The sequence below is a fragment of the Berghia stephanieae genome, chromosome 4 (assembly GCF_034508935.2).
Source record: "Berghia stephanieae isolate SIO BIC M18660-M18661 chromosome 4, UCSD_Bste_1.3, whole genome shotgun sequence".
In the NCBI taxonomy this organism is placed as follows: Eukaryota; Metazoa; Mollusca; class Gastropoda; order Nudibranchia; family Aeolidiidae; genus Berghia; species Berghia stephanieae.
In genome coordinates, this window is record NC_088363.1 from 30,204,361 (window position 1) to 30,224,360 (window position 20,000).

General features: G+C 36.3%; 1 protein-coding gene across 1 annotated transcript in view; it reads right to left on the reverse strand.

Moving 5' to 3' along the window:
* LOC144970392 (protein YIPF5-like) overlaps positions 1 to 20,000 on the reverse strand; it is a 128,911-nt gene that overhangs the window by 106,883 nt on the left and 2,028 nt on the right. The window contains exons 3-4 of the mRNA XM_078909974.1: positions 14,045 to 14,238; positions 12,537 to 12,571 (exon numbers count right to left, since the gene is read on the reverse strand). Of these exons, the coding sequence (XP_078766100.1) occupies positions 12,537 to 12,571; positions 14,045 to 14,238 (229 nt within the window). The remainder of the gene's footprint in view (positions 1 to 12,536; positions 12,572 to 14,044; positions 14,239 to 20,000) is intronic.

The window sequence follows — 20,000 nt, forward strand, 5'->3', positions numbered from 1 at the left end:
GAAGGGTTTATGAACACAAAAAGAAATGTAGTACTGAGCATGCTCTGTGTACTGGGGTTGTAAAATTTTATCCCGTGGCTCCCAATGCAAGTAAAGAAATAAAGGAGAATATTCTTGACAAATTTCGGAATGATGAAGTGGGAAATTTGTGTCGATCAGACAAAGCTATAGTATTGTTAGGAACAAAATTGTGGAGTAAAAGTTCAAAGAAGGAGAGAAAAGACTTTGAAAGAGGATGGGACATTGAAAGCAGGCTTGAAGCTTTCAATTGGATTTATATTGAAAAAGTTAATTAATTTCTTAAAAGGGGAATATATAATGCAAAACAAAATGGAAGAATCCGCAGAGATAGATTTGTTCAAAGCTGTCCTGGATTATAATTGGGATAGTATTTTTTTTACAGCCAGAGTTCAATGTGAAGCAAAGAGAACAAATTTGAGAAAACCCAAAGAGATGCCATTAGAGAATGATATAAAGAAGCTACGGCAATTTATTACTGAAGAGATGGTCCGTATTTGTGAGGATGATTATCAATTATTTGATTCACATATGTTTGTTAGGCTTCGCAATGTCATCGTAGCTAGGCTTACAATGTTTAATGCGAGGAGAGGCGGAGAACCCGCAAGGATGTTGTTAAAAGACTGGAATGATGCAGATTCAGGTGTATGGGTTGATCCCCAGCTTGTACAACATGTCACTGATCCTCTGGAAAAAGCGTTACTTGAGAAGTATAAGCTGGCCTATCAGTCTGGAAAGGGAAGCAAGATGTTGGTCCCTGTGTTGATACCCAATGACACAATTCAGCCTTTAAGGAAACTTGCACAGGAGCGTAAAGCTGTTGATATTTCAGACAACCCATTTCTTTTTCCAAATACAGGAATATCCAAAGATCATGTAAGTGGTTACATTGCCATCAAATATGTCACTTCCTTAGTAAAGGATTTAGAGAAACCCCAGTTGTTAATAGCTGATAAATTCAGGCACCGAGCTTCGACATTATTTGCCTTACTTGATGTCCCACAACACGAGAGAGATGTCTTCTATCGACATATGGGACACAGTGAATCAATCAATCAAAACATTTATCAGTGTCCACTTGCAATACGAGAAATAACAGAAGTTGGTCATTTTTTGGGTCAAATTGATAACTCAGCATCGGTCACTGGGGAAGGAAATTGTAACATTGAAACAAATGACTTTGTAGTGAATAGAGACTCAAATGCAAATTTTGGAACATCCATAGTAACAGCTGCAAATCAAGAAGAAATATTTGATGGTGAAGCAGGAGTGCCAAATCAGCTTACGTGTTCTTCAAAACAAACTGAACCCAAGAGGAATTCAAGCAAAAATCGGAGATACATGTCATGGTCAGATGAGGATACAGATAGAGTCAAGTCATATTTTAAAAACTTTGTCGAAGATGTTTCAGCACATGGTTCAAGGGGATCATTACCTAGAAAGTCTGAAATTATTCTGTTCTTAAAACACCACAGGGTATTTTCACAAAAAGGAATCCCTGAAGGTACACTAATTAGTTTGGTGAAGACAAAGATTTTTAATGAAAGAAATAAATATAGAAGGGAAAGAGCGTTTCAATCGGTGTAATGACAATCATGAATTTGATTTGTATTACATTCATTGTATTGTATAGTGTTATTGACATATTTTGGGGGTTTACAAAAACGTTTTATCTTTATATAGTACAATCTGTTCATCATTGCAATATCCTTTTTTATATTATATGAACATTCATTTGCTCAGCTTGAGAGACAAATGCTTTGTAGAACCATAGCTGTCAACCGTTCTGTTAAAAACGGATTTGTTCCGTATTTGACTTCCTGAGTCAGTAAGTGCTTATTTTTAGTTCAAAATCCGTATTTTGTAATTTTTGACTAATTTGTGGTAAAAAAGCCATGTGAGCCTAATGAATTATTATTATTGATCCATTATTATTACTATTACTACTACTACTATTGTTGTTATTATTATTATCATTATTATTGGTGTCCAGTGAGAGCATAATCTCCATTTGTGTAGCTCTTTAATTTGAATTATGCCTCTATCATAAATGATTTTCAACAATTAAAAAAGTTCCATTCGTTTATATGACGCCTGTATTTTACTCAAACCTTTCATAATGTATTGGAGATTTGCATAGGATATGGATGTTAGCCTCGATATACTTTGAATATTCTAAGACAGTATTGATACTTTCACTATTTGTTACAAATATTATTTTAATTAAGAATAAAATTAAATCCACCTTTTTGATTGGAAGGTATTCAATAAGAAAATCAATTGCTTATATTGATTAAAGATGACAATGATTTTTTCCCTTTATTAATTTATGAAATATATAAATTTAATCCCTTTAAAAACATCTTCATCTGATTTTAATTTTTTTTTTTTCAAGCAAGCTTTTGTAACGGTTTAGGTTCAAGAAAAATAAGTATACTCCATTTTTAGGTGTGTTTATCTTGTCAAAGTAAAGAAGTAGGAATTCTCTAATATTTAGAGGTGCATTTTACTATAACTACTATTATAGTATACTACTTACAGACCATTATGTTGCATGAAAGAAAACATATATGCAATCGTCTACTTTTTATCTGAACTCACCTAATTTTTACCCCAAAACGCCCTCTCAAGTGATGTACCAGGTTGGTAGTTATGCATTTCTAACCATCTTAAGTTATTTCATTTATTTTACAATTGTGCTTCTTGTGTATTGGTCCTTATCAAAGTTGAGGCAGTTGAATTCTTTCTTTATATTGTCCGTTCTGAATTTTGATCTCATTGTGGAAAGCTCCCATAGCGGGCAGGGAGGTACACACTGTGTCTTCTATCCCCTTATATCTGTTTTCCAACATGCTTTCAGTCTTTGTCTTGGAATGAGATTACTTGTTTTTTTCCTGGCCCTCGCCGGAGTCCTAGCTGGGAGGGAAGCAGTCAAATGCATATTTATTGTTTTGGGAGATGATATTTTTTTTCCTTGTAAATCATCTCTCTGTTATGTATTATTACTATATTTGTTATTTTTTAATGTATAATGTAAGCATTTGAGTGTGTTCCTCTTTGTTGGATTTTGTTCTTGTGTCCGGATAAGACTTATAGGTGATCTCAAACTAAGTACATTGGTGATACGCTCTTGGAATCTACATCTGATCCCTATTTGTTCCCAGTTCCCCTATGTCTTACTTTCTCTTGGATGCTTCAACTGTAATTCTAGAACTTTTTACTATCCAATTTTCTTCCTTTTTACTGGCGCTGATATAACCTAAATGTGTTGCAAGCGCCGTAAAACCCTTAAAAAGAAAACAACAATCATTGTGGAAAGTGTCATTTTAACGATTCAAATGTGCTGGTACTAAACCCGATAATTGAGCAACATTTGGACTAGCCTCTGTCATCTCAAACTTGTTAGTGTTAGTAATAGTAATTAAAAAGGCTGACTTTTATATGTTGCGATTCGATGAAGGGGGGGGGGGGGGCTTCGGCACACATCGTCCCTCATCCCGGGCCAAATGAGCGTTCCTTATTTTATTTTTGAAAAGTTGGCAGCTATGTAGAACTATCTGAAAGAATCAGATATGGCAGAATAAAAAGTCTTTCTACTAACCCTAACTTAATTGGCCAATGTAGCTTTATGTTCAGCATTTTCTAGATACCTAATGTAAAATTTCACTATTCTTTTTATGATAATTTTAAGAGTTGCAATCTTTAGAGGCGACTGTCAAGAAATGACACCTCTGTGCATTTAATTTCATTCTTTCTTTATCCCCTCATCCTTAATCAGAATAATAATAATTAATAATGAAAAAAAATGCAGCAACGACAGCTTAGAACGGCATAAAGTGCTTAAGAATTATTTTTTTTTGCATTAAACTTTATTCAAACGATTTTCAACACTTTTGCTTCACAGTTTATGCTTTTTAACAAATGCAATTAAGCAACTTACCAGCAACAACATATTGGTTTGTTATCATTTGAGGGTTTTATCAGTAAAACTGTTTCTATCCTTTTATGTTGCACTGTACACATAGCAAACTTCATGCTTTTATTTGGTGACCAAAGACTTATGTGATACAGTGGATGAATGTTTGTGATGGCTTTTGGAACTGAAATAAACCTGCAATATGATTTGTAGACTTCTATCGTTATGTATCATTTTTCGGTCAAATGTAAATGTAATTTTACACGAGCTTGATGTATCATAAAACCCACAATGAGCTCAACGTGCAGCTGGTAGTACATTTATATGGACACGAACAGAACAACGTTGTTACAATTCAGTAACGTACTCCAATTAACACAAGTGAGACTGTAAATGAGACTTTTACAATGACTCTGCATCGCCACAAATATAGATTCGAACCCTGGCAACTCGGGCGTCAGACGAACTGTCTACCACGAAACCAAAGCAAGCATTGTGCAAGTTAAAGTGAATGAGATGTTGATTGAAGCCGTTCATTGTGTCCATCAGATCTGCTGTCCTATCCATCCAACTCCATTCACTGGGTGGGGTTCGCGACTTCCATAATGGGCAGGGACGTACTCGTTGCGTCTTCTATCCCCCTATGTCTGTTTTCCAACTTGTTTTCTGTCTTTGTCTCGGGATGGGATTACTTGGTTTTGTCCAGGACCTGGCTGGGAGGGAAACAGTCAAATGTATAGTTCGAGTTTTGGGAGATTATATTTTTCCCTTGTAAATCATCTGTCTGTTATGCTCTTTATTGTTTTGTTTACATATTATTTATGCTTTGTAAACATTTGAGTGTATCCCTCTTTGTTGGGACCTGTGCTTGTGTCTGAATGAGACGTTTAGGTGATCTCAAACTAAGTACTTTGATAGTGGGCTCTTGGAATCTACTGTTTCCTATTTGAAACAAATCCCCTTTGCCTTACTTTTTCTTGGGTGCTCTAATTGTAGTTCCAGAACTTTTTACTATCCCATTTTCTTCCTTTTTACTGGCGCTGATATGACCTTAATGTGTTGCAAGCGCCGTAAAACCCTTAAAAACAAAACAAAACAAACCAAGTCCATTCAGTGGTATACAACAACAACAAATAAACTCCTCTGCCTGGTCCCTTCTATCTCTGATCTTAACCTGGGTCGTCAGGTTTCTAAAGGGGTCGGGGACTGCAAAAACAATGGCGCACGGAGCAACTGGGAATATTTTTTGCCGTGTTTGAGTCCCAGGTTATTTCCCTGAGCGCCCCTTCTGAGGGATGGACCTTCCCAGGAGTTAGTAAATGCGTTGCTCGGCCACTTCACTCTACGCACACTGGGACTGGGATAAGCTTCGACACTATGGCCATGAAGCTCTTAATCTTAAGGACTTACTTTATTTTAGACAATTTGGTGGTAGCTCACTTGAAAATGCACTCTTAGGTATACACATATATAAACATATACTGGGCTCCCTAAAAGGGTTTTTTAATGTGGTCTCCCTAAAAACATGTTTTTACCAAATGTCTCCTTAAAGCTACAGAAACACTTAGTAAAACATTAGGGGGACCGAGTAATTTTCTATATACCATTGTGATCATCAAGCATCAGAATTGTGTTCATAAATCATTGTAGGGAATCAAACTATACTCATTTGAACAAAGATTGAACAGTTTAATCAATTTGAACAAGACATATGCTTGGTCCTCCAATTGGTGCATTTCACAGTGGTCACCTTAATAGTGGATTGATACTTATATATATATATATATATATATATATATATATATATATATATATATATATATATATATATGAATGTTGGGCTAAATTGTTTTATTGTGGCGAATGATTATAATAGCTCAAACTTTTCCAATTATTTCCAATTTATGGTCTTTTAAAAATCCATTAGTTTTGTTTTGTTTTTGCTTGTTATTTTATTTTGTTTTGTTTTTGTTTGTTTTGTTTTTTGTTTTTTTTTTTTTTTTGTTTGTTTGTTTTTTGGTGTTTTTTTCGGGGGGGGGGGGGGGGTTGTTGTTAGTGTATATTTGTTGTTGTTGTTGGGTTGGGGTTTTTTTCTTGTTTTTGTTTTTTTTTGTTTGTTTTTTTTTTTTTTTTTTTTTGTTTGTTATTATAATTAATCAGTATTCTTTCTATCAGTCAATATTGTAGTATGTATCTGGAAACGAACTTGAAATCGGAAATCCTTCATCCGATATAATGGCATGGCCATGGAAACCCGGTTTCCTTATAATCAAGAAGGTTATGTCAAATTCAGCGGGTCACGGGGACAAAGAATCCTAACCGTTTCGAATTGCCTACCGCTAGAACTCCAATCCTCCTCTTTCTAGAGTGCGTGTTTATGCGTATGGGGACGACGATGATTGTGTGTGTCGGGGGGGGGGGGTGGTGACATTAATCCTTGTGCAAGACTATCGCCATGACAATGCACGTCTTTATACTTAATATACTCAGATGACCACTCTATTTATGCTATACTCTCTCTCAGTTTCCTTCTTTCTTTTGATATTGCACGGTTAAGACGCTTTCATTTGCAATTTAAAAAAAGAAAAGAAAAAAGAAAAAGAATTCAAAAACCTGTTTTTTAACAATACATCACCCTATCACGCTAGCCCAATAAATAATGTGCTATTGATTCATGCCACGATTCTGTTCTACAATATAATGTATTGTAGTGAGTACGTTGTGCGAGCACAAAAAGAAAGAAAGAAAGAAAGAAAGAAAGAAAGAAAGAAAGAAAAAGAGAAAGGAAGAAAGAAAGAAAAAAAAATGATCATTCAAAAGATTGCGTTTCCCCATGACAATACACTTGTCAAGTCAGCAGTTTCAATTCAATATTACTAATAATATAAGCCAAGACCGGAAATGATCTTGAACTATCTCGTGGTCTAGTGGTATGACACTCGATTTGGAATCGGAAGGTCCTGGGTTCGTTCGAGTCCCTGGAAAAGGCTCTTTACTCACATTCTCTCACCGTGCTCAGGAGTAAAATGAGTACTTGACCGTTAACTGTCGAAAATAATTGTAATATCGCCTAAAAAGGCGTCATGTCTCGTTCTACATGTTTGCGTTGCTGTTGGTCAGGGACCCTTTGTAAAGCGCTTTTAGCACATTTAGTGGATGTTGAATGAATGAATGAATAGGGCTGCGCAGTCTCTATGGACCCTTGCCGTGAATGTGTGCGTCACTTCGAGCTTGTCGGTCTGTTTCTATTATCCAGTTAGTAATTTGCCTCCATTAAATCTCTTGTCTAGTGCAAGTGTTCTTAGCTTTGGAATGTCATCATGTGTGTTAGTGGATATTGCTCTATATAAAAGCTCCCATTTATAACAAAAACATAAAAGATCTTAAGATCACGCCCGTCATTTTCAGAACAACAGGTGTCACTAAACAAACCAACGAGTGGCATTGAATAATAATTATTGACTCATTTTCACACGGGTACACGCAAACACAAACACGCGCGCGCGCACACCCACCCACACACACACACATCCACACACATAGTACATACAAGCACGCAAACACATATATTAACATTATCAAACTGTAGAGCGACGAGAGACTGCTGGAAGTCAGACACTTATTTTGTTTACATTTTTTCACATATTTTATATAATATGTATTGGCTATTCAGAAGAATAAAACTATTTTGTTGAAAGCAAGTCTTAGCCGAAAATCATATTTCTTAATAATGCAATAATAATAATAATAATAATAATAATAATAATAATAATAATAATAATAATAATAATAATAACAATAATAATAATAATAATAATAATAATAATAATAATAATATATAATAACAATAACAGCAATGATAATAATAATAATAATAATAATAATAATAATAATAATAATAATAATAATAATAATAATAATAATAATAATAATAATAATAATAATAATAATAATAATAATAATAACAATAACATAATAATAATAATAATAATAATAATAATAATAATAATAATAATAATAATAATAATAATAATAATAATAATAATAATAATAATAATATGATAATAATAATAACAATAATAATAATAATAATAATAATAATAATAATAATAATAATAATAATAATAATAATATAATAATAATAATAATAATAATAATAATAATAATAATAAATTTTAAATAATAATAATAATAATAATAAAATTTTAAATAATAATAATAATAATAATATTAAATTACTTATTTTTATTCGATGCTCAATTATTATGCCACTCATGCGATCAAACCAGGATTATACAACACACAAAAAGCAGCTGTGAATTCCAAGGGTATTTCCCCGCCGTGTAGCTTAACATTATTCTTAATATCCTAACTCTATTCTAATTCTAATGACTCATGGTGGTTGTGATCTACTATTGAGTGAATGCTATGTGTACATATTCGCAGATCTGAAAACCCAAATTGTTATGGTCTTCTCTGTCTCTCGGTGCACATATTGGCAGGTCTGATAACCAAACGCAATTATCGCCCTGTTTAAACATTGCTGTAACGGACAATATTTTGCGTTGGTGCGAGAGTAGAGTATTTCCGTTACAACAATGAGCCCATAAAAATTCGGGTTATCAGACCTGCGAATAAGTACACGTGGATCTGTCCCAAAAAATACTAAATCGAGCCCATAATTGCGTCGGTTATCAGACCTGCAAATATGTACACGTCGAGTGAATGCATTTGGCGTCTAATAAAGTCCCTCGATTGTTCAAAATTCTAATAATCACAAGGACGGAAACGCCGGCACAGTCATCTACGTGTTGTGGCATGTGCGCATGAGTTGGTGTGATTTGTGATTTTAGTTCATTCCTAGAAACCATCAAGTCTTGCGGCTATGTGGTCTTGTGGTATGACACTCGCTTTCGGATCGGAAGGTCCTGGGTTCGAGCCTCGCTCGGCGCACAGTTGAGTCCTAGGAAAAGTCTATTTACTCACGTTCTCTCACCGTACTCAGGTGTACAATGATTACCTGGCCGTTAACAGCGTTGTCTATGTCGAAAAAAATGTGTAATATTGCCTAACAGGCGTCATGTTTCGTGCTACATGTTACGTGTTGCTGTTGGTGAGGGACCCCTTGTAAAGCGCTTTGAGCACGTTTAGTGGATATTGCGCTAGCTCGTGTTTAAGTTATGTTTTTTATTAAAGTCTTGACGTATAATTTACAGATCTGCCTCGTTGAACATTTGAACAGTCATAGTTTTAAGGAGATTAAAATAGAAGTCGCCATTGATAATTTTATAGATCAACAAATTACTCTCAAAAAGAGTTAAAATAACACTTCAACATCCTCAAATTTTTGCATTCTGGCATCAACTTTCATTTTCAATACGTTTTAATGACTTAGAGATGTACATCAACCTCTGAAATTGGAGCCAAAATTTCGTATTTCTACGAATTTTTCGTTGTAGCAGGCAGGTCTGAACGACGTGTACTTTTGATTGTACTCATTGTGTTCGGACACAATTGAGGGACCGAATCGGTGACAAACACATTACCCTAGAAAGAGACGATATAAAAAGTGTGGAAGAAGAGTGTGATAGAGAGGGAAATGTGTGTGTGTGTGTGTGTGTGTGTGTGAGAGAGAGAGGGTATGTATGTGTGTGTGTGTGTGTGTGTGTGAGTGTTTCTTTGGATGACTAAAATGCGCGTTGTTCAATTTTGTAAACGACAGTAAAACCGCGGATATAAGATTTTTATGAATGCAGTGTTTACCATATATTAGAATTAGAAAAAAACATAAAAATAAATAAAAAGAAAAATAATCTTTCATTTTTAGGCTGCAATATCTACAGAGGATATTACATTCTAATGTTCGAGTGACTAAACTTGCTCAATGTGCTTTATCTCTCACTCTCAATCTATCCCCTCTCCCTCTCTATCCTTTTATCCATTCATCCATCCCTTCCCCCCTCCCTCCATCCATTTATCCCTCTCCCCTCCCTCCATCCCTCTACCCTCCCTCCCTACATCTCCATCCCTCTCCACTCCTCCATCCATCCATTTATCAACCCATCTATCCATCTACCTATCCATCTAACTATCTGCGGGTTCCACCATTCTTAACTATCCATTTATTTCAGTTTCCTTCAGGCACATTCAAATCGTTACCGCAGAAGAATCAATCAAATCACAATTTTCTCGCACCCTCAAACTTTATAAATCAATAATCGTGCTGAAAATTCAAATATTCTCTCTCTCTCTCTGTCTCTCTCTCTCTCTCTCTCTCTCTCTCTCTCTCTCTCTCTCTCTCTCTCTCTCTCTTTCACACTCTCTCTTTCACACTCTCTCTTTCAGTCCCCCCCCCCTCTCCCTCTCTCTCACTCTCTCCCCCTCTCTCTCCCCCCTCCCCAGTCACTCTATCCTTCTCTCTCCACTCTCAAGCCCCCAATATACAACGTATCTAATATAATATGAGTTCACTGAAGTTCCTTCACAAAGGGCAACAGAGTGAAAACTTGAGTGCAGTATTAGTAGTATCACTATTCCCCGATGTCCACTTACTAGGGCACCATGTCTGCTTGCATTAAAAAAAAAATTACAAACAAAAAGAAACGAAAAAATAAAATATATCTTAAAATAATTCGTACAAAATATTTATAGGAAACGCATGGAAATAAACAGTACGATTAATAAATACAAAAGAAGTGATTAATAAAAAAAAAACAACCAAAGTGTAACAACGACAGCTCGGCACCGTGTTTCACACAAAATGTAATAAAATGAAAACAACACTAATAATAATTTTTAAAATAATAAAAACAATAATAATAATAATAATAATAATAATAATAATAATAATAATACTAATAATAATAATAATAATAACAATAATAACAATGATGATGATTATTATTATTATTATTATTCTTATTATTATTTAATTTTATTATATTATTATTATTATTATTATTATTATTATTATTATTATTATTATTATTATTATTATTATTATTATTATTATTATTATTATTATTATTATTAATTATTATTATTATTATTATTATTATTAATTATTATTATTATTATTATTATTATTATTATATTATTATTATTATTATTATTATTATTTTTTATTATTATTATTATTATTATATATTATTATTATTATTATTATTATTTTATTATTATTTATTATTATCATTATTAAATAAGTAAAGAAAAAACATTCAAATCTAGACGTCTAAGTGTTACAAGGCCCCCGACCTAAACAAGATATCGCGCCCTCAAATCAGATAGCATATGATAAGGGAAATAATCCACAAAATTATAGTTTTTATATATATAGATGATTGTTTCCCATTGAATCAAGCCAAAAACAAAATTATCAAGTAAATGAAGTAAAAGAGTCAAAATTTAAAACGACAAAAAGCCTTTGAAAAAAAAAATCATATAAGTAACAAAACAATAAAAAGAACAATATTAAATATAATAAATATATAAAATTGATTATTTAAATACTACAAAGCAAATAAGTACAAGTGTCGCAATATTTCAGAAACGAAAAGATTTTTATAAGCTGTCTGTTTTGCACACAGCAAGAAGAGACAAATACCACTTGTCCTTGTCATGAATAAAATATCAGTAATAATCAACAGTTTTTTAAAGTAGCAAAAAGATAATACTAATAATAATAATAATAATTTGAAAAAAAAAATATTTTAAAAAATCCAATGCATTTAATTCGATTATTTAAACTTTGCTTATCTTTTCTCCAATCACCTCATATTGAAAAATAAACTGGGAATTGATGGGGCATTGAATTTGTGAAACTTTATAAGGAAATATAATGATGATGGTCATAAGTAAATACTTTCAAAATCGCAAAATTGTCGCGAAGGAAAATAAATCAGGAGAGGTTGTAATTTTATTTCAGCAGCTTTGACAGTAAGGGATGAATACAATAATAAAGCACGTTGAAATGCAGCTTGAGGCCTCTGTATGAGACTACTTTATAAATGAAAGCAATTTAGCAGCTATATAGTCGTTCAGAGTCATATGGCCCATAGAACTGGAGTTTATCCCAGTGAACATCATGCTAAACAGACAATAGCAATTTGCTTACTACCATTTGGATAAAATGCTAGTCTATCACAAAGTACTTTCCAATAGATCAAACAGGCCCAGGAGAGAGAGAGAGAGAGAGAGAGAGAGAGAGAGAGAGAGAGAGAGAGAGAGAGAGAGAGAGAGAGAGAGGGGGGGGGGGTTCAGAAAAATATCTCAGCTGCGCCTGGGATCAATCATGAGTCCTTTGCATGTGAAGCATGTGGTCTCCTAAGATATCAGGACTCCCAAGATTACCAGCTTGAGCTCATATAATGATTTTAAATTTTTAAAAAACAAAAGATTCAACTCTTGAAGTCAGCCTGGAACAGGTGGGTGATAATAAAGTGAGATGATAATAAAAAAAGGCCCTGTATCACACACACTCTAAACCGCATAACATATTTTATTAAAGAGAGAAAAAATAGTTCACAGGTGAGCAAAACTGGAAAGGTGAAAATGATTCTGAAGAAGAGTGAAAATAAAAGTCACATAAGAATATTTCTCTTACCTTCTGGACAATGTGGTCAAAGTTGATTCCAAGCTCTGAAAGAAAGGAGATTTAGACAGATAAATGTGGGAAACCTCTATCAAAGATTTTCAAAACCTTTTTTTAGTATTTTTCGTTTATATACATCTTTATATTTTGTGGGAGGTAATGAAGGGTTGAACACCTTTATTAGAACTTTTTCTCTAAAAAATCTGTTATGAATGAGGCTGATAGTCTGCCTCCCAACCACCCCAGCCCCCTAAGACAATAAAACTTGCACTGTAAAGCACATTTAATATTAAATCAAATTTATCCCATTTATTCAACCATAGAGAAATCTTTCTTCAGCGTGCAAATCGAGAAAAAACAGCAACAATAGAGGCTTTAGCCGCAGCACAACACAAAGAAGTGAGCAATACTGGAATAATTTCTTGCACAACAAAATGAGACACCCACAGTGGGGGTTCAACACAGATCATCTGGTGTAAATAGAATACTTAATTTATTCAGCCATAATCTCACTTTTTAATAACTTTACATCTCTGTCTTTTTGGGGTTTTTTAAAAAATGTTTCTTTTGTTATTTATTATCATAATAAATGCTTTCATTGCCATAAGTTAAGGCAGACCTGCCTAGCTGAACATTTAAAAATTCGTCGTTTCAAGGAAATATAAATAGAAGTCACTATAGTTAACTTTATAGATCAATAATTTAACCTCATAGGGTTTTAAATAACACTTACAAATCCTTACAAATGTAGTATAGCCTCAGCTTTCCTTTTCAATAAGTATTGGCGACTTAAAATGCCCCTGAACTTTTGAAATTGGAGCTAGAATTTCATAATTATACAATTGTTTTCATAGTAGTAGGCATATGAGTTAAGGTAACCTGAACTAAAGTCACCAAGGCTCTTAAGCTACTGATTTTTTATTTTTTAATAATCTTTTTTTTTTAGAAAACTTAAGCGATCGGATGTGATATATTGCACTTGACTTAGGGACATACCTTTCTTATCCTGGTCACTATTTGCTGCAAATTACAATATAGATAGACTGTATCCATATATAGGGTATGTATTGCCAGACTCTATGCTTAAAAAGCAAAGGATTTCCAGTAATTATGTCTTAATATAAAAATATAACAATATTAGTAATGCTCAGTCTGGTTGTCGGTTTCTATAAAGAATAAGAAAAAATAAATTAGTCCTTCAAAGCCATTCGGCCCATGGAACCAGAGTTTTTCTCTGTTTCTATAGCATAAAACGGACAATAGCAATTGCTTGCTATCCTTTGGATAAGACGCTAGTCTATTGCAAAGTACTTTCTGCCAAATCAAACAGACTCAGCTACCCATTCACTGATAGGTGAACAGGGTGGGGGGGTCAGAAAAAAATCTAGACAGCACCCAGGATCGATCTCGGTCCCTTTGAATGTCATATGAAGTGAGTGCTCTACCAACTGAGCTATCGGGACCCCCTAAAGAAGAAAATAACATCATTTATTAACACAAAGAAATTCAAACACACTCACCCTCCAATAAGGGTGGTTCATCTTCATAGTTATCTCCATATTCTGCCTTTTGAGCCTGAGCTGGTGCACTGGGTGTCAAAATGGATCCAGTGTACATGGACTGACTGGAGCTTGGGTACGTAGCATCCATTCCGTAGCCACCTGTATTTTGTCCATAGCCTTGCTGGGCGTTGTAATCAAATTGTTGGAACTGCCTAAAAAAAAGTTGAGAGCAAGCTTAATTTCAGGACATGCATTGGAATATTAATAAACGATTCAAGCCACTCAGAAATTAAATTTTAAATAAAGAGAATATTACACATGTATAGCACATGAATAAATATTGGAACAGCCTTAAAAAGTCAATATCACACTTTATTTATTATTTGTGCGACTATGTGGTCTTGTAGTATGACACACTTTTGGACCCAAAGGTCCAGGGTTCAAGTCCCACTCTGAATGGTTCGTAGTTGATCTTTACTCACAGTCTCTCACTGTACTCAGGTGTAAAATGAGTACCAGGCCATGAAGAGTGTTGTCTCTGTCGGAAAAATTGTAATATCACCCAATAGGCATCGTGTATCGTCCTGCATGTTAAATGTTGCTGTTGGCTAGGGACCATTTGTAAAGTACCTTGAGCACGTTTGGTGGATATCGCGCAACTCTGGTTATTTCATAATATGCATCAAAATATCATAAACAGATTAAGCCATTCATATTTTCAAATAAACAGATTATAACCCATGTCTTGCATGTCATCCACAGTATCAATATCCAGTTTGAATTACTTTTAAATATTGATGTTTTCTTGGTGACTGACAAACACTTTTGACAAATACTGAGTATAATCAATAATATCTAAAGTAAGTAGTCCTTCAGAGCCATTAGGCCCATGGAGCCGGAGTTTATCCCGGTTTTTATAGCGTGAAACAGACAATAGCAATTGTTTTCTACCCTTTGGACAGGACACTAGTCTATCGCAAAGTAATTTCCGCCAGATCTAACAGACCCAGCTACTCAATCACTGCTGAGTGGACAGAAGGGTCAGAAAAAAATATCGACTGAACCCGGTAACAATCTCGTTCCTTTTGATTGTTAAGTAAGTGGTCTACCAACTGAGCTATCGTGACCACCTAATATAATAATATGTATGAGTAATAGAATTACTGAAAAATAGTTAAGTGAATAAATGCAGCTTTGAGGTAACGATTCTTAAGAGCATGATCCTAGCTACGTCAGCAGCAATTTTACCCAGGCCATATTCAAATTGTTCTCATGTAAGCAATAAGAAGAATACTTGCATCAATTGTAAAAAAATAATGAAGGTGTAGTGTTATACATTGTTAATATGTTGTGTTGCGAGCTTTAGTAACATTTTGTTATTTATTGTTATTTTGCAGTTGTTACCCTAAAAGTAATTTTGTCAACTGAATAAAGTTACAGTGGTGACCCCGACGTCAGGATTGAACACACCCTTCCTTCAACATGCCAAACAATCAGGATACCCATGAAGCCAACGCAGTGTCCATCAAACTACCAACCTTTTGGCCCCAAAGAGCTCAAATTTGGTTCGTTCAGGCCGAGGCACAATTCACAATTAAAGGAATCACAGCTGACGTAACTAAATACAGTTATGTCACAGCATCCCTCGACCAAGACAATGCCACCAGAGTTCTCGACATCCTGACCAACCCACCAAGCACTAACAAATATGAAACCCTCAAACAAAGACTCATAGACAATTACAAACTTTCTGAAAGAGAAGCCGCATCTCGCATCTTAGACATTGGTGGTCTGGGTGATTCCAAACCAAGCGAACTATTGGACAAAATGCTTGCCATAGTCCCTCCAGGACAAGAACCAGGATTCCTTTTTAAGGAAGTTTTTCTACGCCAACTACCAGCAGAAGTCCAATCCTTGGTAACTCAACAGGATTATCCGACCCTCCGGGACCTGGCCAAAGCAGCAGACAAACACTTTATGTCCACCGGAGCTACCATTAATGCAACAATGAAAGGAGGCAAACACAACAAACGAGATGGACCACGCCATCAACACAGTAAGACACCCGACCCGGATTTGTGTTGGTACCACCAAAAATTCGGCAAACAGGCTACAAAATGCACCACTCCTTGCAAATTTTCGGAAAACTGGACAGCCGGCCGGCCACCTATAAGCAATATGGTGGCCAGCTCCAAGGACAACCTTCTGTTTGCATATGATAAACAATCTGGCCGCAACTTTCTGATCGATACAGGAGCTGAGATCAGTGTGTTACCGGCTTCAACAAACGACCTTCGCCGCGGGCAACATGGGTTCCCGTTAGCAGCCGCCAATGGTACACTCATCAAATCATATGGACAACGTAAACTGTCCTTACACATAGGATCACACCAGTATGAATGGACATTTACACTGGCAGCCGTCAACAGACCAATTTTGGGGGCAGATTTCCTTCGGGCTCATTCACTACTCGTCGATCTGAAGGGCAATCGCCTAATGCACAGCGGCACCTATGCTTCAGTCTCACTCATGACTTCACAGCATACAGCCCCACACATCTCAATCATCACAACTAACGATGAGAATCAGTTCACTCAGCTGTTATCCACACGGCCAGCACTCACTTCGCCCACGTTTTCATGTCCCACAACAAAGCATTCTGTGGAACACCATATAACCACAACGGGCCCTCCAGTACACTCAAAAGCACGCCGTCTGGCACCAGACAAACTAGCAGTAGCAAAATCGGGGTTTGACAACATGGAGGCTCTAGGAATCGTACGTCGTTCCAACAGTCCGTGGGCATCGCCTCTACATGTGGCACCTAAACCCAACGGAGGTTGGAGACCATGTGGAGACTACCGCAGGTTAAACGGTTCTACTACTCCAGATCGCTACCCGATTCCTCACATACAAGACCTCTCAGCAAGACTATCAGGTTGCAAAATCTTCTCAAAAGTCGACCTCATTCGCGGTTACCATCAGATCCCAGTCCACGAGCAGGACATCCCCAAGACAGCAATCATAACCCATTTGGCCTCTATGAATTCCTCCGGATGCCCTTTGGGTTAAAAAACGCTGCACAGACTTTCCAGAGACTGATGGACACAGTTTGTCAGGGTTTGGACTTCACATTTGTTTACCTTGATGACATCCTCATAGCTAGCAAAAATGCAGAAGAACACAAAAAACACTTGAATGCCCTTTTTGATAGGCTAGAGAAATATGGATTAGTGGTGAATTCAGACAAGTGCATTTTCGGGGTGAAAGAGATTGATTTCCTTGGACACAGGATCAGTTGTCACGGAGCAACTCCTCTTCCAGCGAAAGTGGAGGCAATTCGCTCATTCCCCACCCCTACAACAACATCAGGCCTACAGGAATTTGTTGGCATGGTCAATTTCTACCGCTCAACTAATGCAACCACTTTACAAGGCATTGGCTGGTCAAACAAAAAAATCTGCACCCCTTCAATGGACAGATACCCTACAACACGCTTTCAAGTCAACAAAAGAAGCCTTGGCCCAAGCAACTATGTTGTCCCACCCGCAGACATCAGCTCCTACTTCACTGACAGTAGACGCTTCTGACATAGCGATGGGGGGAGTACTAGAACAAAATATTGACGGCCAATGGAAACCTCTCGCCTTTTTCAGCCGCCAGCTTCGTCCTCCGGAACAGAAATACAGCGCTTTTGATCGGGAGCTCCTGGCTGTCCACTGTGGCGTTCGGCATTTCCGTTACTTCTTGGAAGGACGAATATTCACCATTTTCACGGATCATAAACTACTAACATTTGCAATGAACAAGGTTTCAGAACCATGGTCCGCACGCCAACAACGACAACTATCTGCTATCTCAGAATTCTCAACTGATATCCAACACATATCAGGAAAAGACAATCCAGTAGCTGATGCGTTGTCAAGAACAACAGTAGAACACGACACCTCAGACGACTTCGGTCTCAGTGCGATTTCTGAGGGAATAGATTATGAGGCCATGGCAACAGCTCAATTGAATGATGAGGAGGTCCAATCACTACGTACCTCAGAAACATCCCTGCAACTGAAAGACATTTCTTACGGGACTAATGGCACTACAGTTCTCTGTGACATATCGACCGGAAGAGCACGGCCAGTGGTCCCCAAATCATGGCAATGAAAGATGTTCGACGCCATCCATGGTCTTTCACATCCAGGAATCAGAGCTACCCGCCGACTAATTTCACAGAAAATGGTATGGAAGGGAATGACCAAACAGATCAATGCATGGGCAAAGACCTGCACATCATGCCAAAGGGCAAAAGTACACAGACACACGAGGGCGCCCCTGGGGGAATATGAAAAACCCAGTGGACGTTTCAGCCATGTCAACATCGATTTGGTTGGACCACTGCCCCCCTCACGTGGTTATACATATTTGCTTACGATGGTGGACAGATTTACCAGATGGCCTGAAGCAATACCCATTACCAGTACTGATACAGAAGAAATAGCACGAGCATTCATCGTACACTGGGTTGCTAGATTCGGAGTACCAGAGAACATTTCATCAGACCGAGGACCACAGTTCACTTCACAGTTGTGGTCAAACGTGTGCACACTCCTTGGTACTCAAATCAAACAAACAACAGCTTACCATCCCCAAGCAAATGGATTGGTTGAACGTTTCCACCGCCGCATGAAGGAAGCCGTTCGAGCGAAACTAGAAGGACCAAACTGGATTGATCAACTTCCCTGGGTGATGTTAGGTATACGTACCGCCCCAAAAGAAGACCTCGATACCTCGTCGGCAGAATTCGTATATGGGGCCCCTATTACAGTACCTGGAGACTTTGTTCCTGGTCCGGATCCCAACACCAATACTCCTGAAATGTTGAAAAACCTCCGTGAGAAAGTGGGTCAACTTCGTCCAGTTCCTCCGTCCACGCATAAAAAAGCAACAAGCTTCGTACCACGGGACATCAGCAAAGCTAAATACGTGTTCATACGTCATGATGGACATCGAAGACCACTCCAGGCTCCGTACACAGGACCGTATAGAGTTCTAGAAACCGGTGACAAAGTTTTCAAACTACAAGTAGGAAACAAAGAAGACTCAGTCTCAATCGACAGACTAAAACCCGCACACTGTGACATTGATCAACATGTTCAGGTACATGAACCACCACGAACGGGAAGACCGAAGAAAGCACAGAACACGGGAGAGAGTAAAACGGGTGCAACCAACCAGGAGAAACGTATGATCTTTCCTGATGAGGAAACGTTGCAGACCGAATCCAAACGCACTGAAAGGGGACGATTATCCTAACCCCCTGATCGGCTGGATTTATGACAAATGAAAAAAAGCTCTGGCGGGAGCTATGTAGTGTTATACATTGTTAATATGTTGTGTTGCGAGCTTTAGTAACATTTTGTTATTTATTGTTATTTTGCAGTTGTTACCCTAAAAGTAATTTTGTCAACTGAATAAAGTTACAAAGGCTTCAAATATATTTTTTCTCTCATCCTCCGCCTGTTTATTAAATGCAACAAATTCATAAAAGAATAAGCAAAGATGCTTTCATTCGTTTTAAATGAAAAAAAAAAAAAAAATATATATATATATATATATATATATTATATATATATATATATGTAACTTTGTGAACACTATTTGCAAAAATGATAAATAAAAATAAAAATTAAATAAATAAATAAATGAATAAAGTGTATGACCTTTATTGATGGAATGCATATTTTACTAATATTACAAAGAAAAATAGGATTCTGCCAGAAAGCTATTTAGGACATTATCTAATTTTCAGTATTTAATTCACATCAACATAATATTGTTTTAATGAAGGGTGTCGCATATTAATATGAAAACAAACAAAAAATATAAATAGCAATACACAATCTAGCTCACTTTTCAGCTATGTGGTCTTGTGGTAAGAAACTCGCCTTCAGATTGGAAGGTCCTGTGTTTGAGTCAT